At 41.6% G+C, this 22,480-nt stretch overlaps 2 protein-coding genes across 2 annotated transcripts in view; one reads left to right on the top strand and one right to left on the bottom strand.

The window, feature by feature from the left end:
* ZFC3H1 (zinc finger C3H1-type containing) overlaps positions 1-3,356 on the bottom strand; it is a gene marked incomplete at both ends in the record, with an annotated part of 37,515 nt that extends 34,159 nt beyond the window's left edge. The window contains one exon of the mRNA XM_079549536.1: positions 2,771-3,356. Coding sequence (XP_079405662.1) covers positions 2,771-3,356 — 586 coding nt within the window. The remainder of the gene's footprint in view (positions 1-2,770) is intronic.
* A 336-nt stretch (positions 3,357-3,692) lies between these two features.
* Positions 3,693-22,480, top strand: part of TMEM19 (transmembrane protein 19) — a gene marked incomplete at both ends in the record, with an annotated part of 28,736 nt that continues 9,948 nt past the window's right edge. Inside the window, 5 exon segments of the mRNA XM_079533200.1 lie at positions 3,693-3,792; positions 20,338-20,564; positions 20,566-20,594; positions 20,596-20,734; positions 20,838-20,988. Coding sequence (XP_079389326.1) covers positions 3,693-3,792; positions 20,338-20,564; positions 20,566-20,594; positions 20,596-20,734; positions 20,838-20,988 — 646 coding nt within the window.

Below are 22,480 nucleotides of genomic sequence, written 5' to 3'. Positions count from 1 at the left end.
AGGTACTCATAAAAAATATGGTGTTTGTTGTGGTTTTGGCTTTTAGCTGTTACAGTTAATTTTCTTCACAGTCACTGGTATGGTGTTTATTTTGGATTTAGGATGAAATTAGTGGTGATAACACATTGATGTTTTTGTTGCTGCTGAGCAGTGCTTACACGGAAACAAGGACCTTCCATTTTTTCAAGCTGTCCCACCAACGAGAAGCTGGGAGAGGACAGAATCTAGGTCAGCTGAACCACACAGCCAAAACGATGCTCTGTGCTACCTGGCACAGTGCTCAGCAATAAAACTGGGGGCAAACAGCCTGGATTAGGGGAGAGCTACTGCTGCTCCAGGGCTAGCTAGGCATCAGCCAGTGACAAGCAATCGCATTTTGCACCACCTCTTTTTGTATTTTTTCCTTCCTCTCCCATTTCTCTCTCAGTTTATTAAACTATCTCAACCCTCAAGTTTTTACCTTTTTACCTCTCTCAGTTATCCCATTGGGTCACATGATACTTAGTGGCCAACAGAGTTAAACCACAACAGTGTTCCATGGATGTAGGTTTGCTGGCTTTTTTCATATACAGCTCTAGATACAGAGTGCAAGAGTAGGTGAGTACCATTAGAGGCAGACAGGAGTGCATTAGAACAACAGTTCTATTAACACTGGAGAGCCTACAAACTACAACCAAAAAGAGATCAACTGATTAGAAAAAAAACCTGAAAAGGGAAGAGGTCATAATTCAACAGTAACCCTAAGTCACACTGTGGCTCCATGTTTCAGACCCAGAACTCCACAAATCTCTACATAAGAATTTCTACGGAAGGCTCATTCAACAGCTCCACACTGAAGTTGCTAGGAAATAAAAACATAAATCTATTAAAAGCTAATATCCAAAGAAAAATAATTATTTAACTGTGACTTACTCCAACTCATTTACACTTCCACTCCTACAGAGCGCACACAAAGTAGCAGTTACATGGATGAAGAAAAAAAAGCCATTATTTGTTAGCAGACCTTCACATTTCTCACCTGTCCTGTGAAATTCCAAGTATCACCCATTGCAGTGAACCTCCTTGTACCAGTTCATGTGAGTGTTTCATCTGAAGTCACTTGCTAATTGCACCCCTCCTCCATTCACATCAGCAATATGAAGTATCTCAATATGTAGGGATACTGTAATATCAACTCATTTGGATAGCAAAGACATGAAAAAATATAATTCATATTTTAGAGAGAAAATCATGGGCCTTCCTTAATTAATCCATTAGAACCAAATGTGACTTAAGGGGCAACAGCATTAGAAAATCACCTACAATATTTAAACAGAAGAGTGCATCTTACATATAAGCAATAAAAGACTTCATTCATTTCCTTGCTCATTTGGTTTGAAAACCAAATTATCAGTTTCTGTATGATCTCTTAAAGTGTCCAAGACAACTGTATCTGTATCAAGCATTGTAAGATCAGCTGAGAATGACTAACATATTTGCCCTGCAAATTACACAGAAAGTAACTGTTTTCTGGTACTTTGAGCAACACTTCAAACTAAGAGCTATAGCCTCTATTTTCAGCACTGGCACTGTTGCACTGTGCAACCTTGGGGCAAATCACATCTTCATTCCCTGCCTCCAAGATAAGAAACAATCCTTGAATGAAGAGTTATGAAGGTTTCAGGAACACTCTTAACATCACCAGACAAGATTAAGAACAGCTCTTTATCAGTCATTTACATATTCTCTCTGCATACCAAAAAAGAACGGTTGACACAGATACATAATCTTGGCTCCAAAGTAGCACAGGGAACCAATGAGCAGCTTTCAAAGCCTTAAGTCCTAGGACAAGTAGGAGAAAAAAAAAAATCCTTGTTCTTGGGGACAAGCAGCACAACCAAAAAACAAGTCACATCTTTCAACTATGGCTACAGATTCAACAAAGCAGCATAAGATTCTGGAAAGCAACTTTTAAGCACTAATTCTTTTGCTCAAGTTTTGCTGGGTGGTTTCTTTGTTTGTTTTTAGTATCTGTGTTCTCAGGCAGTTGCATCAAGTCTCAATGCCATGCTACCCCAAAGTTACAGTTGGCATCTAAATTGTTTTTTTCTATAGTGGTTCTGGAAAATGAGAAGAGATTTTTCCACTGCTTTTCCTATTTCTACTCTTAACGGGAGAAAACTTTAAAACCCATGGAAACCAACTCAGCAAACTCATCCAGGAGCAACTGGTAGAAAATATCTTGAAGAAACACTGGGTGTGGCTTTAAACAGAAACAGGGCATTCCATGTTACCTGAACTCCCACGTAACACACTTTCTGTGTACAGAGCCCCAAGTCACATTTAATGTGAGTTTGACTTTAGCTACAAATAACCTCTGAAGGGCTGCAAGTGAAAATGAAAGAAGGGCAGATCCTTCATTGCCCAACAAGGGAAATTAACAAGCTCAGCGCTTTAGTTTTATAACTAGGACACTTCAATCATATATTGTCTCACTGACACCACATCCTAAGGCTCAATTCGGGCTAGCACAGCAGCACCTCGAATACAACAGAGCAGGGCTTTGTTTCAGGCTATGCTTTTTTCTATCCCTGATCGGGCCGGGCAGGCTGCAGCGCCGTCCCAGCGGGAACCCGGCTGCCCGGAGCCCCGGCGGCGGGAGGCAGAGCCAAAGGAGCCGCAGCCAAAGGAGCCGCGTCCCTCCCCGCGCCCCGGGCCACGTAGCGCAGCGCTGACACAGTGGGCCCACCCGGCAGCTCGGGCCGCCGCCCCCCGGCAGAAGGAAGGATACATTTCCGAGGCGAGGGCTCTCTCCAGCCCTGGCTGCCGCTGAAGCCAGCGCAGCTTCCCCCTCCGGGCGGCCTTCCCGGCGGGTTGCCGCCCCTCTCGCCGCCGCCCCGACTCCTACCCCAGCGCCATCCGCCTCGGTAGGGCCGGCCTCGGAAGCGGAATCGGTCCAGGGCGTTGTGACTGCGCTCCCAGAAGGAGAGCCGGGGACCAGTCTCCGAGTGCGGGCCCGACGGCATCCGCGGCGCGGGCAGAGGCGGCGGGTGGGAGCGGAATGAGTCCTTGGGCCGGTAACCGCCGTGGCCGTGCAGGTGGCCCATCTCGGGCGGGGGCTGGTGCCGCGACCGCGGGAAGCGCCGAGAGGACGAGAGAGAGATGCCGCCGCGGAGGCCAGGAGGCGGCCTGCGCCTCGAGTAGGGCCTGTTGCCCACCAGGCCGCCGCCGGGCTCGGAGCCGCCGCCGCCGCACGGCCCGGAGCCGTTGTTGTCATCGTCGCTGATCTCGCCGTCTTCCAGCTCTCCCTCTTCCTTAGGGGAAAGCCCGCTAGAATCCAGCGCTGCCTCCGCGGGTGCGGCCTCCGCGGCCGCCATGGAGCCCGAACCAACGGTGAAGCGAGGCACAGCGAGAGCCGCGCGGCCGGTTTCGCTTCCTGCGCACAGCAGCTCCACGCCTCGCCCCCTCCCCAGCCGCCCACCCTGCGCGGCCCCGACCCGTGCGGACTTCTCGCGAGACCACGCCCTGTCCCCGCTGCCCCGTTACGCAACTACAAAAAGAACGCGAGGGTTGGAAACGACTCCCTAAGCGCGGGGCGCCCTGGGTAATGTAGTTCCCAGCTCGAGACGGGGCCGAGAGGGGCGGGGAAAACCTGTGGCTCAGCCAATAGCAGGCCGGTGGGAGTGCAGGCGCCAATAGAAACTCGAACCGCCATGTCGGTGGAGGAGGCCGCCATCTTGTTGAGGGGAAGCGCGCTGCCAGGAAAAGGAGGGCGGGGGAATAGTTGTGAGCGGCTGCGTGGGCCGTGTGGTGGTTGCGTATACGTTTCTGAATCTTGGAGAAGACTGACGCCTTTCAGCGTTTTCTTTTTCTCGAGAGTGAATAGTAATTTTTTTTTTCAGTTAATAATGTGCTACAAGTGCCATAAAAATAAAATTATCAAATCTCCTTATTTTTTTTCTTTCTTTCTTTATGATATGACATGATGAATGGATGATACCTATGTGCTGCAAAGCCCAAAGCGATGTGCTCAAGGCCCTCTGAGCACCCATCCTCTTCTTTTGACCCGAGGGGACAAATGCATGACTATGAGCAGGTGCTCTTTCAGTGATGTGGCTTATTACAAATTCAGAGTAATGGAATCTGTATATCACGTCCTAAATCTCTCCAACGCCTCCTATCTGAAGCAGTGCTGAGTCTATTAAAATAGATTCAAAGAAGAATGATGAAATTATTATTTTTTTCTTTCTGGCAATCATCCGTCATAATGCAGTGATATGTGTTTCGTGTCAATTTTATTCAGGTGGATATAACCCCTAGAAATCATGCTTAATTGGCGAGTCGCCCTGTTTTAGATAACCTGTGCTCAACAGGTCTCCAAAGGACTGGTAGATGAGCACAAGACCTACTAAGAGCTTTCTGAAGCAGCTGCTGGAAGCCAAGCAGGGCTTATAAAACATTGTTAGCTTCATCTGTCTGTGCCTGAAATCCCATCTGCTGCGGTTACAAATGTTTCAATATCACCACCTCTAGTGTTGCAAAGGGCAGAAATTTCCCTCCCAAGAACTGTTTGTTTATTTGGGCATCCCAGAGCTTTGCATGTATATGGTTTCCATTTTCTTTGTATACAGACAACTAACTCTGTTTCTAAGAGTTTTCACACAGCAGTAGATACCAGTTACAGCATTTTGCAGAGGGAAAGGGAAGTGCTTACAAAACTGTAAGGAATTGGCAGAGAAGTAGGAGCTCAATGGGAAGTTAACCCCATGTGGTGTTCCCACTCCATTCAATGCTGCTGTTTGTTTGCCCAGAACTCATCTAACAAGTGAGCTGAATTTATTCAGTGCCAGTATGTGATCTGCATTGTAAATTTCTACCTGAGGTATTTGACTATCTGAAAAAGGAGATTCCTGAAAATCTTCTAGTGTTTTTTAATGTCATTTGGTATTATATGATCACACTGTATTATGTAGTATGATATTTTATTTCAGTTACATGATACTGTAACTGGAGGATCCTTTTTCCTCCATTATAGGATTATCAGGCAAGCAATTTTATTTCTGAATTTCCAGGAAGAAGATGATTCTTCCACTGTATTCATCACTAGTAATAAACTGATTGATAATGTTCTCTACTATAAAAGGAATAAAATGGCATAAGGAAAAAGAACGTGTTGATCTGATATGTCTACATATCTACATATTTATACAAATGCACACAAACATTTGAAAACTGCCTTTCTAAAATAAAACATTAAGAATCTTCCACATTCCAGAGGTAATAGATGGAGAAATCCTGTGAGGTTTTATTCTAGTTTGTAAATGTAAGATGAAATCCAAAATAAATAAATGTTCTCTTTGATGTATCTGACTTCATACACTCGAAGGATATCTATTATAGCTGCTGGAGCACCATTTTTGTTTTAAATACTGAATATATTTTCAATAAAGTCAAATGGAACAATTCAAAATATCAGAAAGCATGTGTCTTAATATAGAACATGGAATTTGACTTTTCCTTTGTCATAACTCCTGCGTATTTTCTGCAGCTCTAGACATGGGCAAAAAAGCATTGGGGAAACAGTATGTTTATGAAAATGAATTTCTAACATCTGTGTATACAAGCAGCTACGGCTGATTGAATTAAAATATATCATCCAGATCTCTTCCCGAGACTCAGCTTGTACAGCTGGTAATAAGTTTTGTATTTAAACATAAGCAGCAAAGATCACATAAATAATAAATTAAATAGCTTTAATGCAGATAAGACTCATTTGCGTATTTTACAAATTTGAACAATGACTATTAGTGCAGCAATACTAATCCTACTACTGTTATTGCTCGTAAAGTTTTAAATATTCCTGACATAAAATATTACCATATGATTGTTTTCTTGTGGTAGGTATTTCAAATTACCTGCCCAAAGCAAAACAAACAAACAAACAAATAAATAAATTACTAGAATTAGTGATCTCCAATGATGTTGTAGCTTCAAGTTAGATATGCCTCATTTGTGGTCCACAAAATGTTAAAAATACATATTTTTCAAAGTTTCAGGTAAAAAAAAAAAAATGGCAACATTCATCATATTAAATGAAATTCTCACAAGCAGAGTGGAATCTCGTCTTTTGAAAGCACAATCTGAGATTTAAGGATTGGGCAACATTTCCAAAAATAAAGGATGTTACATCTCTTCTAGTACCTGTATGGGAACTGCTGAGTCACAACCTGAACCTCTGATTGACCACCTGAGGCGAGCCATGAGCTAGCCAGAGGAGCACAGCTGAAGGCAATTCACCTGTGCTGCTGGAAGGGGTGGAGCCTGGCTGCCCCCCTCCTAGACCTATTGAAGAGCTGGCTACCAGTGGGGAAGGATCTTTTCTGGAGATCACCTCTCTTGGTGTTTTGTGGTGAGCCCAGCCCAAGGGTAAGCTCTTCCACCTATTCTCTTTTTGTTACCGTTGTCTACTTTACCTTTTACCTAACTCTCTTGATTTTATTGTGATTATAACATCTTGATATCTATTGATTATACAAGTACCACAATGCTAGTACAGTAGAGGAAGCAGAAGAGTAGTTTGCTTTTTGTCTTCCAAGCTGGCCATTGCTTGAACACAGGCTGGACATGAATCTGCTTGTGCAAGGTGGCATGTGATTTCCTTTTGTGTTGCTTGTTTTTGTAAGCTGTTTATCTCATGACTTTTCTTGCTTTTGATCTTCCTATAAACCCTTCTCCCACTGGTGGTGGGGAGGTGAGTGAGCAGCTGTGTGGGGTGCATAGCTGTTGGTCAGGGTCAGCCCATTGCAGCAGGACACATAACTATATGCAGATTATTCACGTTACTAATAAGTGCATATTCATATTCAATTTCACATTGCTATGTAGTTGTGTTCCTAGCATACTTCTGTATTGTGTGTGTGTTTTCAGTTTGTTTATTTATTTTTGCATAAAAATGAGATAATTTACAGAAGACTATAAAAGCTTTTTAAATCAGAGAGTAGACTATAATCTTTACCTGTTTTGCTGAGTTGATATTAAAAATGAATCAGCCACATCAGTACTCGCTTGGAGACAAGATATCAATTTTGGGGGACTGTTAAATTATTCACTGCCTGGCAGTTGCTAATGAAGACTTCTTTAAAATGTGGAAATGTCAAGGTTGTCACATGAGGTAATAACTGTCTGGTGGAGGAGTTGCAAGTTCAGTCTTTCACTAAGCGTACACAAGATTTTTTTTCTTTTGAGAAAGGCTTTATTATTAGGAATAGAGAATAGCTACTGCAGATAACTTTAAATGGAACACATGTACTCAAGTAGCAGTTAACTTCTTCCAGTGATATGTTTTAAAAAGAATTCCAATTGCCTCCAGAGAGCGTAATGCCCGTTCCTTTATCATGAGGTCAACAACTGAGGAACTCATTGGCATTTGAGACTCTAAATAAGCCTCTCTGAAAGGACTCAAAGAAATGAATGACATGCTGAGAAGTAAGCAAGCAGGTGAGAAACTTAATTGTAGAACTCATGCCACCTTTAAGGCAAAGACAACTTCAGTTGAGTTTGTATTGTACTTGAACTTAGTATGTCTGAGTTAACACCAAAGACCTTAGCGCGTAAAGAATTTTTTGCCCTGCACAGGGATGAATAGCATTCCTTAATTCTTCAGATTATATGCATATGTAATCATGGTTGATCTAAATACAGAGCTAGAAATATCCTATAGTGTTTTTGTTCATTTGCCGTGTTAACATACGCATGTATTTTTTTTATTTTTCAAGCATCTTGGAGTTGGATTCCTCTTCAGATAAAGGATTAAGAGAAATGTTATTTATGGCACATGGATGCTACAGTCGATGTCATATTAGCTCTAGATGACATATCTTATGTCTGTGGTCTTTTTTTTTTTTTTTGAATGCTTCCAAAATATTTTAAGGAGATAATCTGAAACTAGCCATGCAAATCAGCATGTTTTTAAATAACAAAATCAAGTGTAGCTTTTCTATCAAGTGTGAATACTGCCATGGACTGCATGCAAAATTTTGGATCGAGAAAGAAGTGAAAAAAACTAAACCGCACACAAAGTCTCATGAGATTTTTCTTTTTATGAGGCAGGCAAAACTGTGCTGCATCATTTTCATTATATAAACATCCAGTATCTTTGTTAAAAGCACGATGGAAATAATGAGAAGCAATGCACTGAGGTGTTCTGCATTTTTTTTTATCAGTTCTTAGCATTTCTCAATATGAACATTTTTAAAGTCGTATTTCCTACAGTATATATTCAGAGCAAAGGATGACAAAACTGGTCTCAGACACAAATCATAAGTTAGCTGTTACAACGGTAACAGGAGCCCAATCTATAAGTTTTTTATTTGGATGGAGGGAATGGTGAGTTATAAGACTGTTGTTTGTTTGTACTGGTCATGGCAGTGGAGTGGATAAAAATAAGTAACTCTCCCTTCTGACTGGGAAAGAAAGTTTTCTTCTTTACTTGCCCTTCAGAACTGTATTTCTGGGTGACTGAGAATGCATATCTTTAACTTGGGAATAAAAGACTTGCCTTTTCACTTTATATAACTTCCACATATTATATAAGTAGTAATTTTCAAGTGCAAAAACTGCAGAATGTATCACCCCACTTTTCCTGTATTATAACAAGATGCTTTTCAACTAAGTCACTCTATCCCTGGTGTCGCAGAATAAACACAGCCTATTTTGCAGATTTAGGTCAGGCAGAAGTGGGTTATTTCTACAGCTACGGGAGGCAGCACAGAGTGACAGAGGTTCAGTTCTCTATCAGTACAAACTTAAAAGTATAAACATTTACAGCAGATATAATCAGCTTTGCAAAGGGACTGATATGGCAGAGTAGCATCTGTGCAGGAGGAGACTTTGTCACAGCAGCTGTGCCATTGTGTTCCTCATGATTCGGAGTCTGCAGCCCTGTGGTCTCAACATATCCCTGTTCATCTTGCTTGTCCTGTGACACTGCTGTGCCCTTGTCAAACTTTTAGGTGCAGGGAGCCTGCTGCCACCTTTCCCTCTTTGAGATTTTATTCTCTTACTATTCTGAGAGACCTTTAGTGTGCTACAGACAAGACAGGTATCATGGCTCTTCTAATGAAGACTATGCTGTCTAACCGTCTGTCCTTGCCTGTAGAATTAGGTGTCCAGCAGCATCAACTTTTGGATTTCACCTCTCTTTCCACCTCTGTTTACTACATGAATCCCATTTGCAAGGCTGGGATTAGTATGGTTACAGCAATAACTCTGCATTTCTTAATACTGCAAATACAGTACAACCAACAATGATAATAAGAATAAAATGCTGTTTTTTTTTTTGTTTTTTTTTTTTTTTAAACCTAGAAACCCTAACTTTTTAAATGTTTACAGAGCAGTTCCACAACCTCCAATTATTGGATTGCTCTGCTTTGGCTGCTTCTTTTTTAATGTGTATGCTCAAATTCTAGATGGTTTCAAAATTGCCTGGCATATAGGTAAAACAGTGCATGTTTCACCCCAATGAGCCAGCATAATGCCAAGTTTTAGCCTGTTTTGACCGCACAATATCAGACATTTCATTCCTTATGTGGTAAAAAGGATCCACAGTGTAATTGACAATTTGCTTTAAATAATAGCTGGTAAATTAATATTCTTTTAATGGTTTTTGCCACCTCATGCATGGGAAGCATCACAGCCCAACAATTTTCATGTTCTGAGATAGCTCACATTTTCTGATAATATTCAGAAGGAAGAGAAAAAAATGTTGAATAGCTGAGGTTATTATATAACATGATCCAAATGAGTCTTGTCAGAGCCATGGGTATGCAAATATACCTTGAATAGCATAGGCTTTTAAGGGAGTAGGTATATAAGATGAGTTGAAATCAGTTCAATAAGTGGTCAAATAATATTGTTCTAAAAATTCACAGTTTGGGTATGATTACCATGCCCCATATAGTATGTTGCATTTGCTTTCAAGTAGCAGCTGTTCTCAGGAGCATGCAGTCCCAGGTGGAGGGCAGAGTTGGATCTTCACACTTACATGTATTGGATTGACTTGGATCAGTTCCGCTTACTGTCATCAGATAATCTTGGACAAGCAATTGCTGCCCTGTGGGGATTGCAAACTGATCTTTTATTTATTATAACAAATTACATGCTATAGGACACATGGTGACAACTTCATTAGAGTGATGAGGAGCACTGAAACACACCCAACATTTTGCAACATCTACGTCATTCTTGTAATGATAAGCCAACTCAAGGGTATCTTTATAGTTCACGTGGTGATGCAGTGACTTCCAACTTTCAGAGGACAGTGTCTCTGGGTTCCTTTCTGTTGATTTTCAGTTGTCTGTGTGTCACCTCAGTGTAGACTCAAGTTTGGGCTCACAAGAGAGACACAGTTCACAGCCAGGTTCTAGAAGGGCTTTTTTTACTGTCAAGATCACAAACAATTCATTAGAACTTTCTAATAATTCATCATAACATCATCAATCATCTGTTGCTTGGGTAGATGCAGTGGCTTAGGTGCCTTGACACCATGGTAGAGATCTGGCCATTTAAGGACAGCTACTTCACAAATTTGGGGCAGTTTATTTAAATCAAAATTCTTCCTTTCAACAGGTCCTGAATGTAAATGCTGTTAGATTTCTGAGGCTTTACAGACCACCTGAACAGTGTGCTTATGAACTGAGTCCCTCAGTCACTGTGTAGTGTGAAGGGTCAATGAATCAAAGAATCAAACCAATAGTTCCTTGGTGACAGTAGCAGTATCTGCGTATCTACATTGACTCTACATGGCCTCTACCCATCAGAAGAACGTGTTTATGATTACAGGACTGTATCTGTACTTGCAGCACTTGGTTATCTCTATAAAATCCACTTAGAAATTCACAACGGGATGTGCATTGTTTTAGGTGTGCAGCAACTTTGGTTTGGACTGTTTGCAAACCAACTTTATGTACTGCTGCATGAGCCACCACATGGGTCACACCAGCAAGAGAGGAGAAGGGAACGTCAGGTGCAATACAGCCACTGCCCTGAGACTGACGCAAGGAACTGAGGTGTGACCGGTATCTCTGCCCAAGCCAGCCATCATTTTCATCTTCTGGGTCCAGTTCCTGTAAAATAAGGCAGTTTTGAAAGAAAAGCAGATGGAGATGAGGCCTCTCACCCACAAAAAGGATTATGACTGCATTATGTAGGGAAACATCTCTGAGATCATAGATTCATACAGTGGCTTAAGCTGGAAGGAACCTTAAAGATCACCCAGTTCCAAACCCCCACCATGAGTAAAGTTGCCACTCAGCAGATGAGGCTGTCCAGAGCCCCATCCAACCTCGTCTCACACATCTCCAGGGATGTGGGCATCCATAGCTTCTCTGGGCAACCTGTGCCAGTGCCTCACCACACCCTGAGTGAAGAATCCCCTCCTGACATCTAACCTATATCTCCCTCTTTCAGTTTAAAGCCAGCACCCTCACCCCCTCCCCCCTTGTCAGACCACATAAAAAGTCAGTCCCCCTCCTTCAAGTACTGGAAGGCTGCAATGAAGTCTTCCCAGAGCCTTCTCTTCTGCAAGCTAAACAAGCCCTAGTATCTTGTTCTGGCACAGTACAACATTCATGTGCATCTCCATTGCAGGAGGCACATCACAATGCTGTGGGGTTAAGGGTAGAACAGCAAATGAGAAATGCTGGCTGAAAACTGGAGTAATATTTGTTCTCACTTAACCATAATCTGTAAATATGCTGGGTTTTCCATTTTAAAAGGAAGGATATGACAAGGTGAGAAATAGCAAGAATAAAGAGATAATGAAGGATCAGAATATCTGGGTGGTTTTTTTTTTCCCAATAATAATAAAAAGCAGCAGCAGCAGCATCTGTTTTATTTGTTTTTTGTTTGTTTTGTTTTTCTTTTTTCTTTAAATGTCTTTTCCTAACAGCTGAAAAATGCATCCCATTAGACTTGGTCCACCAGCCTGCCTGAATACTTACACTCAGTAATTCATACTATTAAACATATCAACATTTGTACTATTAAACACATTAAAGATGCCAAATTTGCAAAAATAAATTAGTTACAAAAGTTATAATACAAAATAGATTGTGTATGATGTTTTTCAGTTTGTAGCTGTAAAAAGCGTTGGGATCACATTTCTGGAAAACCGAATCCATATGTAGAGAAGCATGACGTGACCCTTAGTGCCAGGACAATGTTTTCAGCTTTACTTACAGAACTTCAATGTTATTCTTCAGCTTATTCTGAATGATGAAAATGCTGGAAAATTAAAGAATCAAATGCTTTGTCTAGCTCTAAACACCTGTTGTTTGTGCTGTCTCCAGGAAAGCTCAGGAACCTTCACTTGGCAGAATGCATCTTTAAAACTGCAAGAAAACACAAGACAGGGGCGATCTTCACAAAGGCTTAAAATAAAGGCTAATATTTGACTTTGTATTGCTAAACAGGGGGGCGTGGGTCCAGACCCTGGCCTCAAGGGGTGACCCTTGTACTTAGGATTAACCCAGTCTCTGGGGGATCTCCTAGAAACAGCTGTTTGGAGCAGTCCAAGTGCAGCTGGAGAACAAACCTGCAATTAAATAATGTGTGGATTATGGAGAGGTCAAGTGCCTGAGCTGCTTCAAGGCCCTGTTTATTTATTTAGCAGTATAAAATTGTCACCAAGGTCTTCTCGCATAGTTAACGGGCAAAGAAAAATGTCTTTATCAGTTGTTTCAGTTCAGTGTTAGCTGACTGCAGAGGGAGCGCACAAAAAAGAAATCTTTTTGCTTTAATTAAGGAAGAGAGTGGCTTCTATAGGCTAAACTTTAATTTTGTACATCATGAGTGTCTAAGATGTGAATCATCGACCATCATAACCAGTGGTTTTTAGTTGTATAGAAAACTTTTCGTTACTAGTTGCACTCAGGATCTTGGATGCAAGCACTTATTTAAAAGTTCATCTGTGTGATAGTACTGACTCTGTAATGCAAATTCTTAAATCGCAAGGAATCTAAAGCCTTTGACAAACATCTTTTGTGTTTGAATTTTTTAGGGAAAAAAAAAAGGGATTTATTTTTTAACACAAGTACTTTGTTCACAAAGACTGGGTCAGCTCCGGTTTACAACTAAATCAGTAGCTGACATAAGAGAAATTCAATATATAAATCAAATTCCAGATAGGTTAATGGACTCACACGTGGGGAGCTCAAGAAAGTAACATTAAAGCAGGGTGACTGAAATCTCAAGACAGAAGAATGCAAAATATATGTAAAGAAAACATGATCTACTAAAATAACCAAGGATTCACTTTTTATTGACTTTAGATTTATTCTGAGAAGGTCTTGTTTGAATTCAATTCATTTTCCTTCCGGCATACATATTGTCCAGTGCCTATGTCATCAAGAAAAAATGACAAGTGGGGAAAAACTTGGAAGCCATGAGCTAATCACTTGTTGTTATGGCAATGTCCCAAACTTCCAAAAGCTGAAGTATCTCAGATCCACATGGAAAAGCGTGGAAATTGTTACGACAATGCTAGAGAGTATATGCAAACTCCTTTCACAAACTAAGAATGTACTTATTGTGGGCAGTTAGCGCAGCAAGTCATAACCACAACCTTTTCTGAGATAAAAACAATGGCACCTTAAGTGTTTGGCACAGTGACAGGGCACTGCAACTTCAATACCAATTTATAACACTGGGTGGATCTCTGAATTCAGAAGAACAAGAAAAGAAACCATTTACTTGACACTGTCTTGGTGGGAGAGCTGTGAGTTGGGCTCCACCTCACCAGTTAGCCACTTGATTTCTCCACTTCTTACCTGCTTTGTGGCAAGGTGTGTTGCTGTGGCATCGCTGCTGTTTGTGGCTGAAAGAATGTGGCTAAATTATCATAGCAAAGAAGCAGAATACACAGTTGAACATTCCTTCTGATAAGACTTCAGTTGTAGAAAGTGTTGGGAATCTGCAATTCTTTCTCATAGAACTTCAGTTCTTGCTTTTTAAACACTTGTTCTACAGCAGTTCTATTGAATCTGGACTGAGCAGAAGTCTTGAAAGGTAAGGGATGTTTCTGCTTAACTTTTGAGTGCACATCGTTACAGCCACATCTCTTATGTAAAACTTCTGTTCTTTACTCTGTACTCTTTTTTTTTATTTTTTATTTTTTTTACAGAAAATCAGAACATCCCTTAAATATTTATCCAATTTCTGTAGTGAAAACGTTTTCAGATCTAGGATTGTTTTAAGTCAGATATCCAGGTATTTGTCCCGAGTGGACTAAAATTCTGCACTGACAAAATTGAAACTACTGTATTCTCGTATGTAAAATATTTCCTGTTCATTATTAAAATGTAGATTGTATTTCTTGCAGTCCAGCCTGTTGCCTCAGAGAACTTAGGATTTCATCTATCTGCAAAATAGAGCTAAATCTGTGTGGCACATAATGTTCATCTGGTTTAACAGAAAACTCTGAACAACTGTCCAGGTATAATGCAACATATAATTATTCAGATGTATGTTAGACATACATAACTTACAAGCTACTGTAAATCTAAGAAATAGTTTTGAATTTCTATTCTAATCTTTCTTATAGCATCATATCCTTATATATCCTTATAGCAGTGCTGCACTGTAGGGAAGAGAAGTAGTCCACCTTAAAAACATATTGAACACCGCTGTTGTACGTAGTACTTTTAATAGGCTACTACTGACATGTAGGGTCTCCTGTGTCCTGAGACTAATTTAACAAAGTGTTTCAACAATATCTGAAGTGTGTGGAAGTCTTCACAGTGCTGTGCATTTGAATCTAGGTGCACTACTCAGGTGGATAATCCTTGAGAATTTTCCTGGCAGTTTCTTTGCTAGTTATAGAGGTTAAGCATTGAAGCACAATCATAGATTTTACTGAAGAATCCAGACACTCTGATTAGGGTTCATAGCATTTTTTCACAAATGCGAATAGAATATTTAATATAACATTTCATTATGTATGGAAAAAACTAATGGATATCTGGTTTTATGTGGTTCTTGATTGACTTTGTCACATGGCCTGGATGAACACACCAGTATTATTCCCTTCCCTTTAACTTTGCTGAAACATAATGTTAGTGAAGCTCTTTTAACCTCTTATGATTTAACTGCTACAGAAATGCAAAATATGTAATTCAAACAGAGGGAACAAGCTCAGTACTTACTCTGTATCTTCATAACTGATGCTCCTGATTCTCAGATGCAGTACAACATTCATAATGTTATATCAGTATTATCTTCACAACATAAATCATTCAGCTTAAAATTCACATTGCTTGTGATACTAGATTTTCTGCTAATCCACGCTTTAATAACCTGAAACAGTGAAATAAAGCTGCTTTGAAGTTGATTTATGAGACATTTTGCATGCTTCACTAGGTTTTTTGTAATGGATTATACATTTAACAGAAGAATATTTAACTGCAGGAAAGAGTTTAGAAAGCTATTTTTCTGTATTTCCCTAGTCAGAACTGAATTTTGTACATAAACAGTAACATCTGCTGGGTTAATCAACTGAAAGAAATATAAATGGGACTACATTCAATTATGTTTGAAGTGATCACTACCTTTTTCTTTTTCAGTCAGAACTACCAGTAACACATAAGTATTCATCACGTAGTTCAACTGAAACGAACTTACTCATCACTGAAAACATGAATTGTACCACTTTCATCCATGCATCTAAAATCAGTCCAAATTGCAATGGCTTAGGCAGCTGAAGCAAATTAGCAGGGACAGCACCTTAGTCATCTGTGCTTCTCTGCTGTGTGTACATCAGCCCAGTAAAAGCTGGATTTTGGCCAATTGCTGGCCTGTCTAGTGAGTATCTCAGAATAATTCATCCTCTGGTTTGAAGGAGATATGTAAACAAAGCAAGGGTAACCCAAAACCCAGGGCTTTTCTGCTTTACCACTCTGGAAGATAGTTGCCACTAATAAGAAATACCCACTTTCTGTATTAATTTCTTAGGAGCAATTAAAAAAAAAATGGAAATTTAATAACGAACATGAAGCAAAAAAGTACAGAGAAAAAATCATTTAATCAGGGTTTGAGAGCCAATCTCTTCTTTAGTCAAACAGCAATTTTCACTGCTTGCTTTTAAAATAGTGGTTAGTAAGAAAATACATCAGCCTGAAGGTGTTAACAGCATCTGCCTTGAGATTTTGGGTCAGATCTGGATGTTGTGTAACACGTCTTCACTGCCTTAAACAGCATTGAAGCCACAAATGGTTCATCCTAGAGTTTATGTAATTTCTCTGGTTTGTTACAAAAGCATCCTGATATCTTTTGCATAGAAAAGGCAGAATCACTTGTTTGCAGCAACTGAAATAATGTTGGAGAAGAGGAGCAGAAGATATGAAGTTGTTCCCTGACTGGAAAACTGGCAATTGAAGCATTATCACCTATTGACTTTGCTGGCAGTTACCCCTACTAAAGCTCGTGGTGCAGTTGAGTGTAGTTTTATCTCAGAAGAAAGAACCAGCATGATAAGCAACTGCTTGAAATATCTTAGTCACACAGGTGCTGTGTTTTGGTATTAGCCTCCAGTATGAAACATACATAAGTCCACCAAACAGTTGGACTTGACAGCCTGTTGGTGTGGTTTCTTTATCTGGAAGAAGTGTTTAGGAATTTTACCATTTTCTTTTTTTTTTTTTTTTTTTTCATTTGGGGAAGTGCTGTTGTACTAAAATGAAAACATTCTGTTCAGCTAATTTTCTGTTGCTGCTTTACTCAGAACAGAATGTAGAAGAAAACTCATATAATACAGATGTCCCTTAGAAGATAAAGCAGTCTGGTGGTTCAAGTAGTCAATTAAATACAATAAACCCAGTTTCAATTATTTCATGGTCAGATTAGCATTTTCTACTAAATTTATATCCCTAAGAAAAAAAGAATAACATGACAAAAACAGCCCTCACAGACAGGAACAATGTTTAAGCAAAGAAGAGAAATGAAGAGTACCACCACAAAGAGAGAAAAAAGAGGCAGAAAAGCAAAGAAGAGCAGAACACTTATTTCATGAAACTTTGGAAACATTATGCTGTAATACACCAAATCTACTGAATTTTAATACATTCATAAGAATGAATGCAAAAGAGTTAATTTTAATTAACATGCTATATACAGTAACATGCTATTAACTTCCCTTTATCATGTTGCCTTAGCTCATCTCACATTCCTGTCTCCTGTTAAATCACCATGATTATTTTTAATTCTAGATTCTGTGCTGGTTGTATTTTGTATCCTATAGTTCTCTGTACAAATACCCAGGCTGCTTATAGTGACACTATACTGTTTTTAGATTTAAATTTCTCAGATTTTTCTTACTTCAGGTATGTATTTGTATATGAAAGTGTAGAGAGAAACTTTCAAGCAGTAGTTACTTGCCATTTTTAAATTAACAAGCTTTTCAGCTACAAAAGCGAGAAGTGTATATTTAAATATAAGGAAAAAATAAATATGAAATGTACATATTGCATATAACACTGTTGTTATTGATTCAAGATGGCATTTAAAGTATGTAAATTCTAAACTCACAATACTGTCAATAACTAGATGAACATTAAATTAAAAAAAAGAAACAACCTTAGTAGTGTGATGATTTTTTTTAATTTCAAGACCTAGAAAAAACAAAGGGCAACATTTAGAAAGCAGGAGTTTAAATACAGTATTTGGACAAAGAGTTGTAGATTCATTACTTTCCAAAACGTGCCTGCTTCCTCCAGTTTCCAAATATAGAATTTCAAGTTTCTTTCTTTTTCACTTTCTAATCTGTCTGTAAAATTTAATGTTTACTAAGCAATTGCAGGAAAATATGTTGGTTTCAAATAGCACACAAAGTCACATGTAACAGAAGTGAGCTGGAGTAGGAGTCAAAGTCAACATTATTCTTGTTATGGTTCCTACAGAATTCATAATTGGAGTCACTTTGTTCATGCCAGGCATTTAGAGCTGTTTTGCTTTTCTTCCTCTTGTAAATTCCAACAGCAGCAGCATCTGTGGCTTTAAGCCAAGATGCGAGGTTTGTGGATAAGCCAGAACAGCATTCTGGCATGTCTCTCTAAACTGGCTCCAGTGCTTCTTAACTCAGGTATGGGAGCAATGCAGGAAGCTGAAGGATCTTCCGCAAACATGCCTCCTCTTTGCATTAGTGTGTGGGTTGTGATTCATCATGGTCACACGGTTGTACAAGCTCGCCAGTATAAGCCTGGGCTGTATGATTCCTGTAAGAGCCTCTGTCCCTCCACCAGAAATTCCAGTATCCAGTCTCTGTTACAAGCTGGAAAACAAAAGCTAAGCAATTAACTAAACAGACCAATATTGCAGCTAAGGGCTATTTGAATAAACACATTCAAAAAACATATTGGAGTTGACTACCGCTACACAGGCAGCTGCTTGTTCAGCCCCCAGACTAAGTAGAGTTGGTAAAAAAAATCAGTTATGTGGGTTATGGCAGGAGAATCTAACCAGTGTATCAGAGTTATCCTTCAAAAGGTGTGCTGTTCTCATATAGCATCCCACAACTACTCAGCCCAGGATTTCAGATACATTTCTCAAATGGAGGTTAAAAGACAATTTTGGAGGTAAGAATCATAGAATGGCTTAGGTTGGAAGGGACATTAAAGATCATTCAGTTGCAACTCTGTGCCGTAGGCAGGGCTGCCACCCAACAGATCAGGCTACACAGGGTCCCATCCAACTTGGCCTTGAATGCCTCTAAAGATCGGACATCCACAGCTTCCCTGGGCAAACTCTTCCAGTACATCATTACTCTTTTGAGTAAAGAATTTATTCCTAACATCCAACCTATATCTCCCCTCTTTTAATTTAAAGCCATTCCCCCTTGTCCTATCACTATCAGATCATGTCAGTCCCCCTCCCACTTAAAAGCTCCCTTCAAGTACTAGATGATGAAGGACCAAATACACCAGTTAGTTCTGCTACATTAGTGTTAACATTTTCAGAATCTCTAGCTCAGAGAAAATGTGTATGTTCCTAGTTCTTACTGCCAATAAACGCAGCAGAGAATAAGGTAAAGTCTAAGGCATCCAAGGCACCTGGTCCAGGTTTTTGGCTCTTACTGTCTAGAAACAAAACACTGTCAACACCCAAGTGTTTAAAAGTCTCTAGAATTGACCTATCTTCAGCTAAAGCCAACCATCTGTAGGCCTAGTATGGTCACTAGTTTAGACAACATCTGCAGAAGCCCTGACTGATAACTGATTATTTCATCTGTAACAACACATAAATATGTCTAAGCTTCTGTTGCAAAAAGACTCCATAAGCTGTGTGCTCGTCCTGTTAGAAACTCACAGCAGGAGCTGAATAAAAAGCAACAACACACACCTTGAGATAAATCAGGTGCCGATGAGCCAGAAAGACTCTTCAATCTAGTAGGGAAATCATCAGTTCTTATCTGAAGATTAATCATTAGAATTTTCAACGCTAAAAACATCTGTTCTACCAATGCCTGTAACTTACCATGCTGCCTATTCTTTGTAAAAGATCCTTTAATTTACTTTTTCCTATTACTCAGCTTCTCACTGAACACATTCTATCATGCTGGTGTTTCAGTGCTATGAAAACAAGGGCTTGAGATTCCTTTACTGAGGTTGATACAATGGCCCATCTGTAACACTGTAAAATTTAGGGCTCGTTTTTTTTTTTTTTTTTTCTTCCATTTACTTTCAGCACCTTTCTACTTACAGAACAAATGCTGAATATGTTACCTCAAAAATCTCTTCTGAAATGCTTTAAATTTTATTTACTTCAAATAAATCTTATTTTTCACTTGCCACGCAGCAAAGGGGCTGGGGGAGGGCTGTTCTTAAGTGGTGGATCTTCCCATCTTTCTGTGGCACATTGACAAAGCTTTGGTATGCAAGAGGGAGATGCAGAGTTTTCTAATAACTCGTGTTGGCTTTATTTATGGCCACATGTTTTGCATGTAATTCTGACATCCCATCAGAAAAGCCACCAGGCAGGTTTGGCTTGTTTTCATCCCAAGCTGGCTTTAGGAAATACTTCAAGTCTTTACATTAATGAACGTCGCAATGTTCCAGCAAGTTTCAAACCTCATAAAAAAAACCCCTCATCCCTGTCGTTATCAACCTGTCTTATTTCTCAATGGATTTCCACGTAACAAGCATTGCTTCCTTTGACACGCTGTATGCGTGACACACTGCTGTATGCGGGCACAGAGCAGAGCCAACAGGCACGGGGCAAGCACCAAACAGCCGCACAGCACGCTGGCAGGGTAGGTGCGCTCGTTCCCTCACGAAACAGCGGGAAAGCATACGGGAAACTCTCCATGCACAGAGCCATTGGAACAGCCAACAACTAGCGACCAGCGAACAACAGCCCGGGCAGGGCAGGGCAGGGCAGGGCCGCGAAGCGACGCCTCGCCCTCCATCTCCACACGCGGAGGCGGGGATGGGCGGCGCATGCGCAGTGCGGCGCTGGCGGCGGGGCGGGATGGTGGCGCCGCTGGCGGGCCCGAGCCGCAGGTCGGTGGCGGAGCCGGGCGGCGGGGGGGAGGCGGGGCCGGACGCTTCCCGACGCCTTTCTCCTGCCTTCTGTCATCGCTGCCGTCGCTTCCGTCCCCGAGCTGACGCGGTTCGGGGCCGTTTCGGCGCTGGCAGCGCGCGGGGTAGCGGGCGGGGGGCGGTCGCGGGCAACTCGCCGGGAGCCCCCTGCGGAGCCCCCCGAGATGTCCGTAGGTGTCGGGAGAGCGGCACAGCGGGTGGGCAGAGCAGGGCGGCAGGGCAGCAGGGCTGGCCGCGGCACTGACGTGCCCTGTGCCTTGTGCCTCCCCTTAGGCGGCCGCCCTCTGGCTCCCCATGACAAGCAGCCAGGAGGATTTCTTCAGGGACTACCTCAAGATGTTGGCGAACATCGTCATCCTGAGCCTGCTCATCTCGGTCTCTCTGGCGTTCTGGATCGTGTCCATGACTGCGAGCACATACTACGGTGAGTGCAAAGGCCGCGGCCAGTCGGCTGGGCCCGTGGCCAGCCGCCCCGCCTTTCCCCCCCAGGGATGGGGTCTGGGTCTGGATGAGGCATCTGTAGGGCTTTCCCAGCCCCGAGTAGAGCTGGGAGCCCGAGGCCCAGAGAGAACTGTGCTGTCCTGTAGTGAGGGTAAGGATGACTGGTAGCGAGGGGCGCTCCGGCCTGCAAAAGTTTTGGAAATGCTCTTGGAGGCTTTGAATAGGGCATGTGGGGAAGTGTGTGGGGGGAGAGGTGGGAATCGGTGCTGCAGGAGAGGGATGGGCGCGGGGAGTTGCTGAGGTGAGTACATAGGGTCAGCTCTGTTCTGTTCAGATAACCCAGGTGGGCTGTGGGTTGTGTGTGGTTGCAGGGACACAAGTGCTCCCTGTGGGCTGTCACTTTTGTTAAAACCTTTTTTTAACCACAAAATACAGATGCGGCAGTGCTGCCTGCAGCATCTGTTCAAACCTTGAAGAGTTGAACAGCTTTCCTGGGCAGGTGAACAGCTGTCTCTAATGCATCAGCTGCTTTGCCGCAGGAGGAGCTCCGGTGTCACTGCAGTGCCAGTCAGTGCCTAGGGATTTGTAGGAGGATGTCCAGGTGCTTGCTGTTACCTTGGATTCAAAAGAGATAAAATACCTCACTAGTATATGCACTTGTAGTGGCTATTTAATGTCTCTGCTCAGTGCTTTCCAGTGCTTCAGTTTTTAGAATGGCAGTGTGCTCAGATATACAGTCTGATTTTTGGGTGGTTCTTTGTGGAGCTAGCAGTTGGACTTGATGATCCTTACGGCTCCATTCTGTCTCACAATGTTCTAACTGAACTACTAACTAAAATGATTCTAACTGAACAGAATAAAGGAGCAGTCGCAGTTCCGTACAGGATTCTCTTATCAGGGTGACATGAAGTCAGGTGTTACATGAGTGCAGGTTGTGTTTACAGCTCAGCATGGAGCTGTGTCAGGGAGAGTCAGGTGGGGTCAGGGAAAGGCTCTGTGCCAGAAGGTGGCATGGAACGGGTTGTCCAGGGCAGTGGACACGGCCCTGAGCTATTGGACCTTAAGGATTGTTGGCCCTCAGAAGTTGGGTTTTGGTTTGGATGGTTCTGTGTAGAGCCAGGAGATGGACTCTGTGATCCCTGTGGGTCCCATACAACTTGGAATGTTCTGTGGCACCTCCACATCACCTTGTGGGGAGAGATAATTGACACAAAGCAGGTGTACAGAAACAGGCTTGACAAACAGGTTTGGTTAATTATTTTAGAACTAGCAGAGTTGGTGTCTTAGTTTCAGCTGGGATGTGATTGTTTTTTTCAGAGTGTCTGGTATGATGTTACGTTTTGGTTCTAGGAGAAAAACTGTTTATAACACACCTATGTATAAAGTTGCCACTAAGTAGTGATGTACAGAGCCAAGGCCCAAGATGCTGTGAAGGAGCAGAATTAGGACAGCTAATTTAAACTGGCTAAAGAGAT

The sequence above is a fragment of the Tetrao urogallus genome, assembly GCF_951394365.1.
Source record: "Tetrao urogallus genome assembly, chromosome: 1".
NCBI classification, from domain to species: Eukaryota; Metazoa; Chordata; class Aves; order Galliformes; family Phasianidae; genus Tetrao; species Tetrao urogallus.
This window is presented reverse-complemented; position numbering and strand designations above follow the sequence as displayed.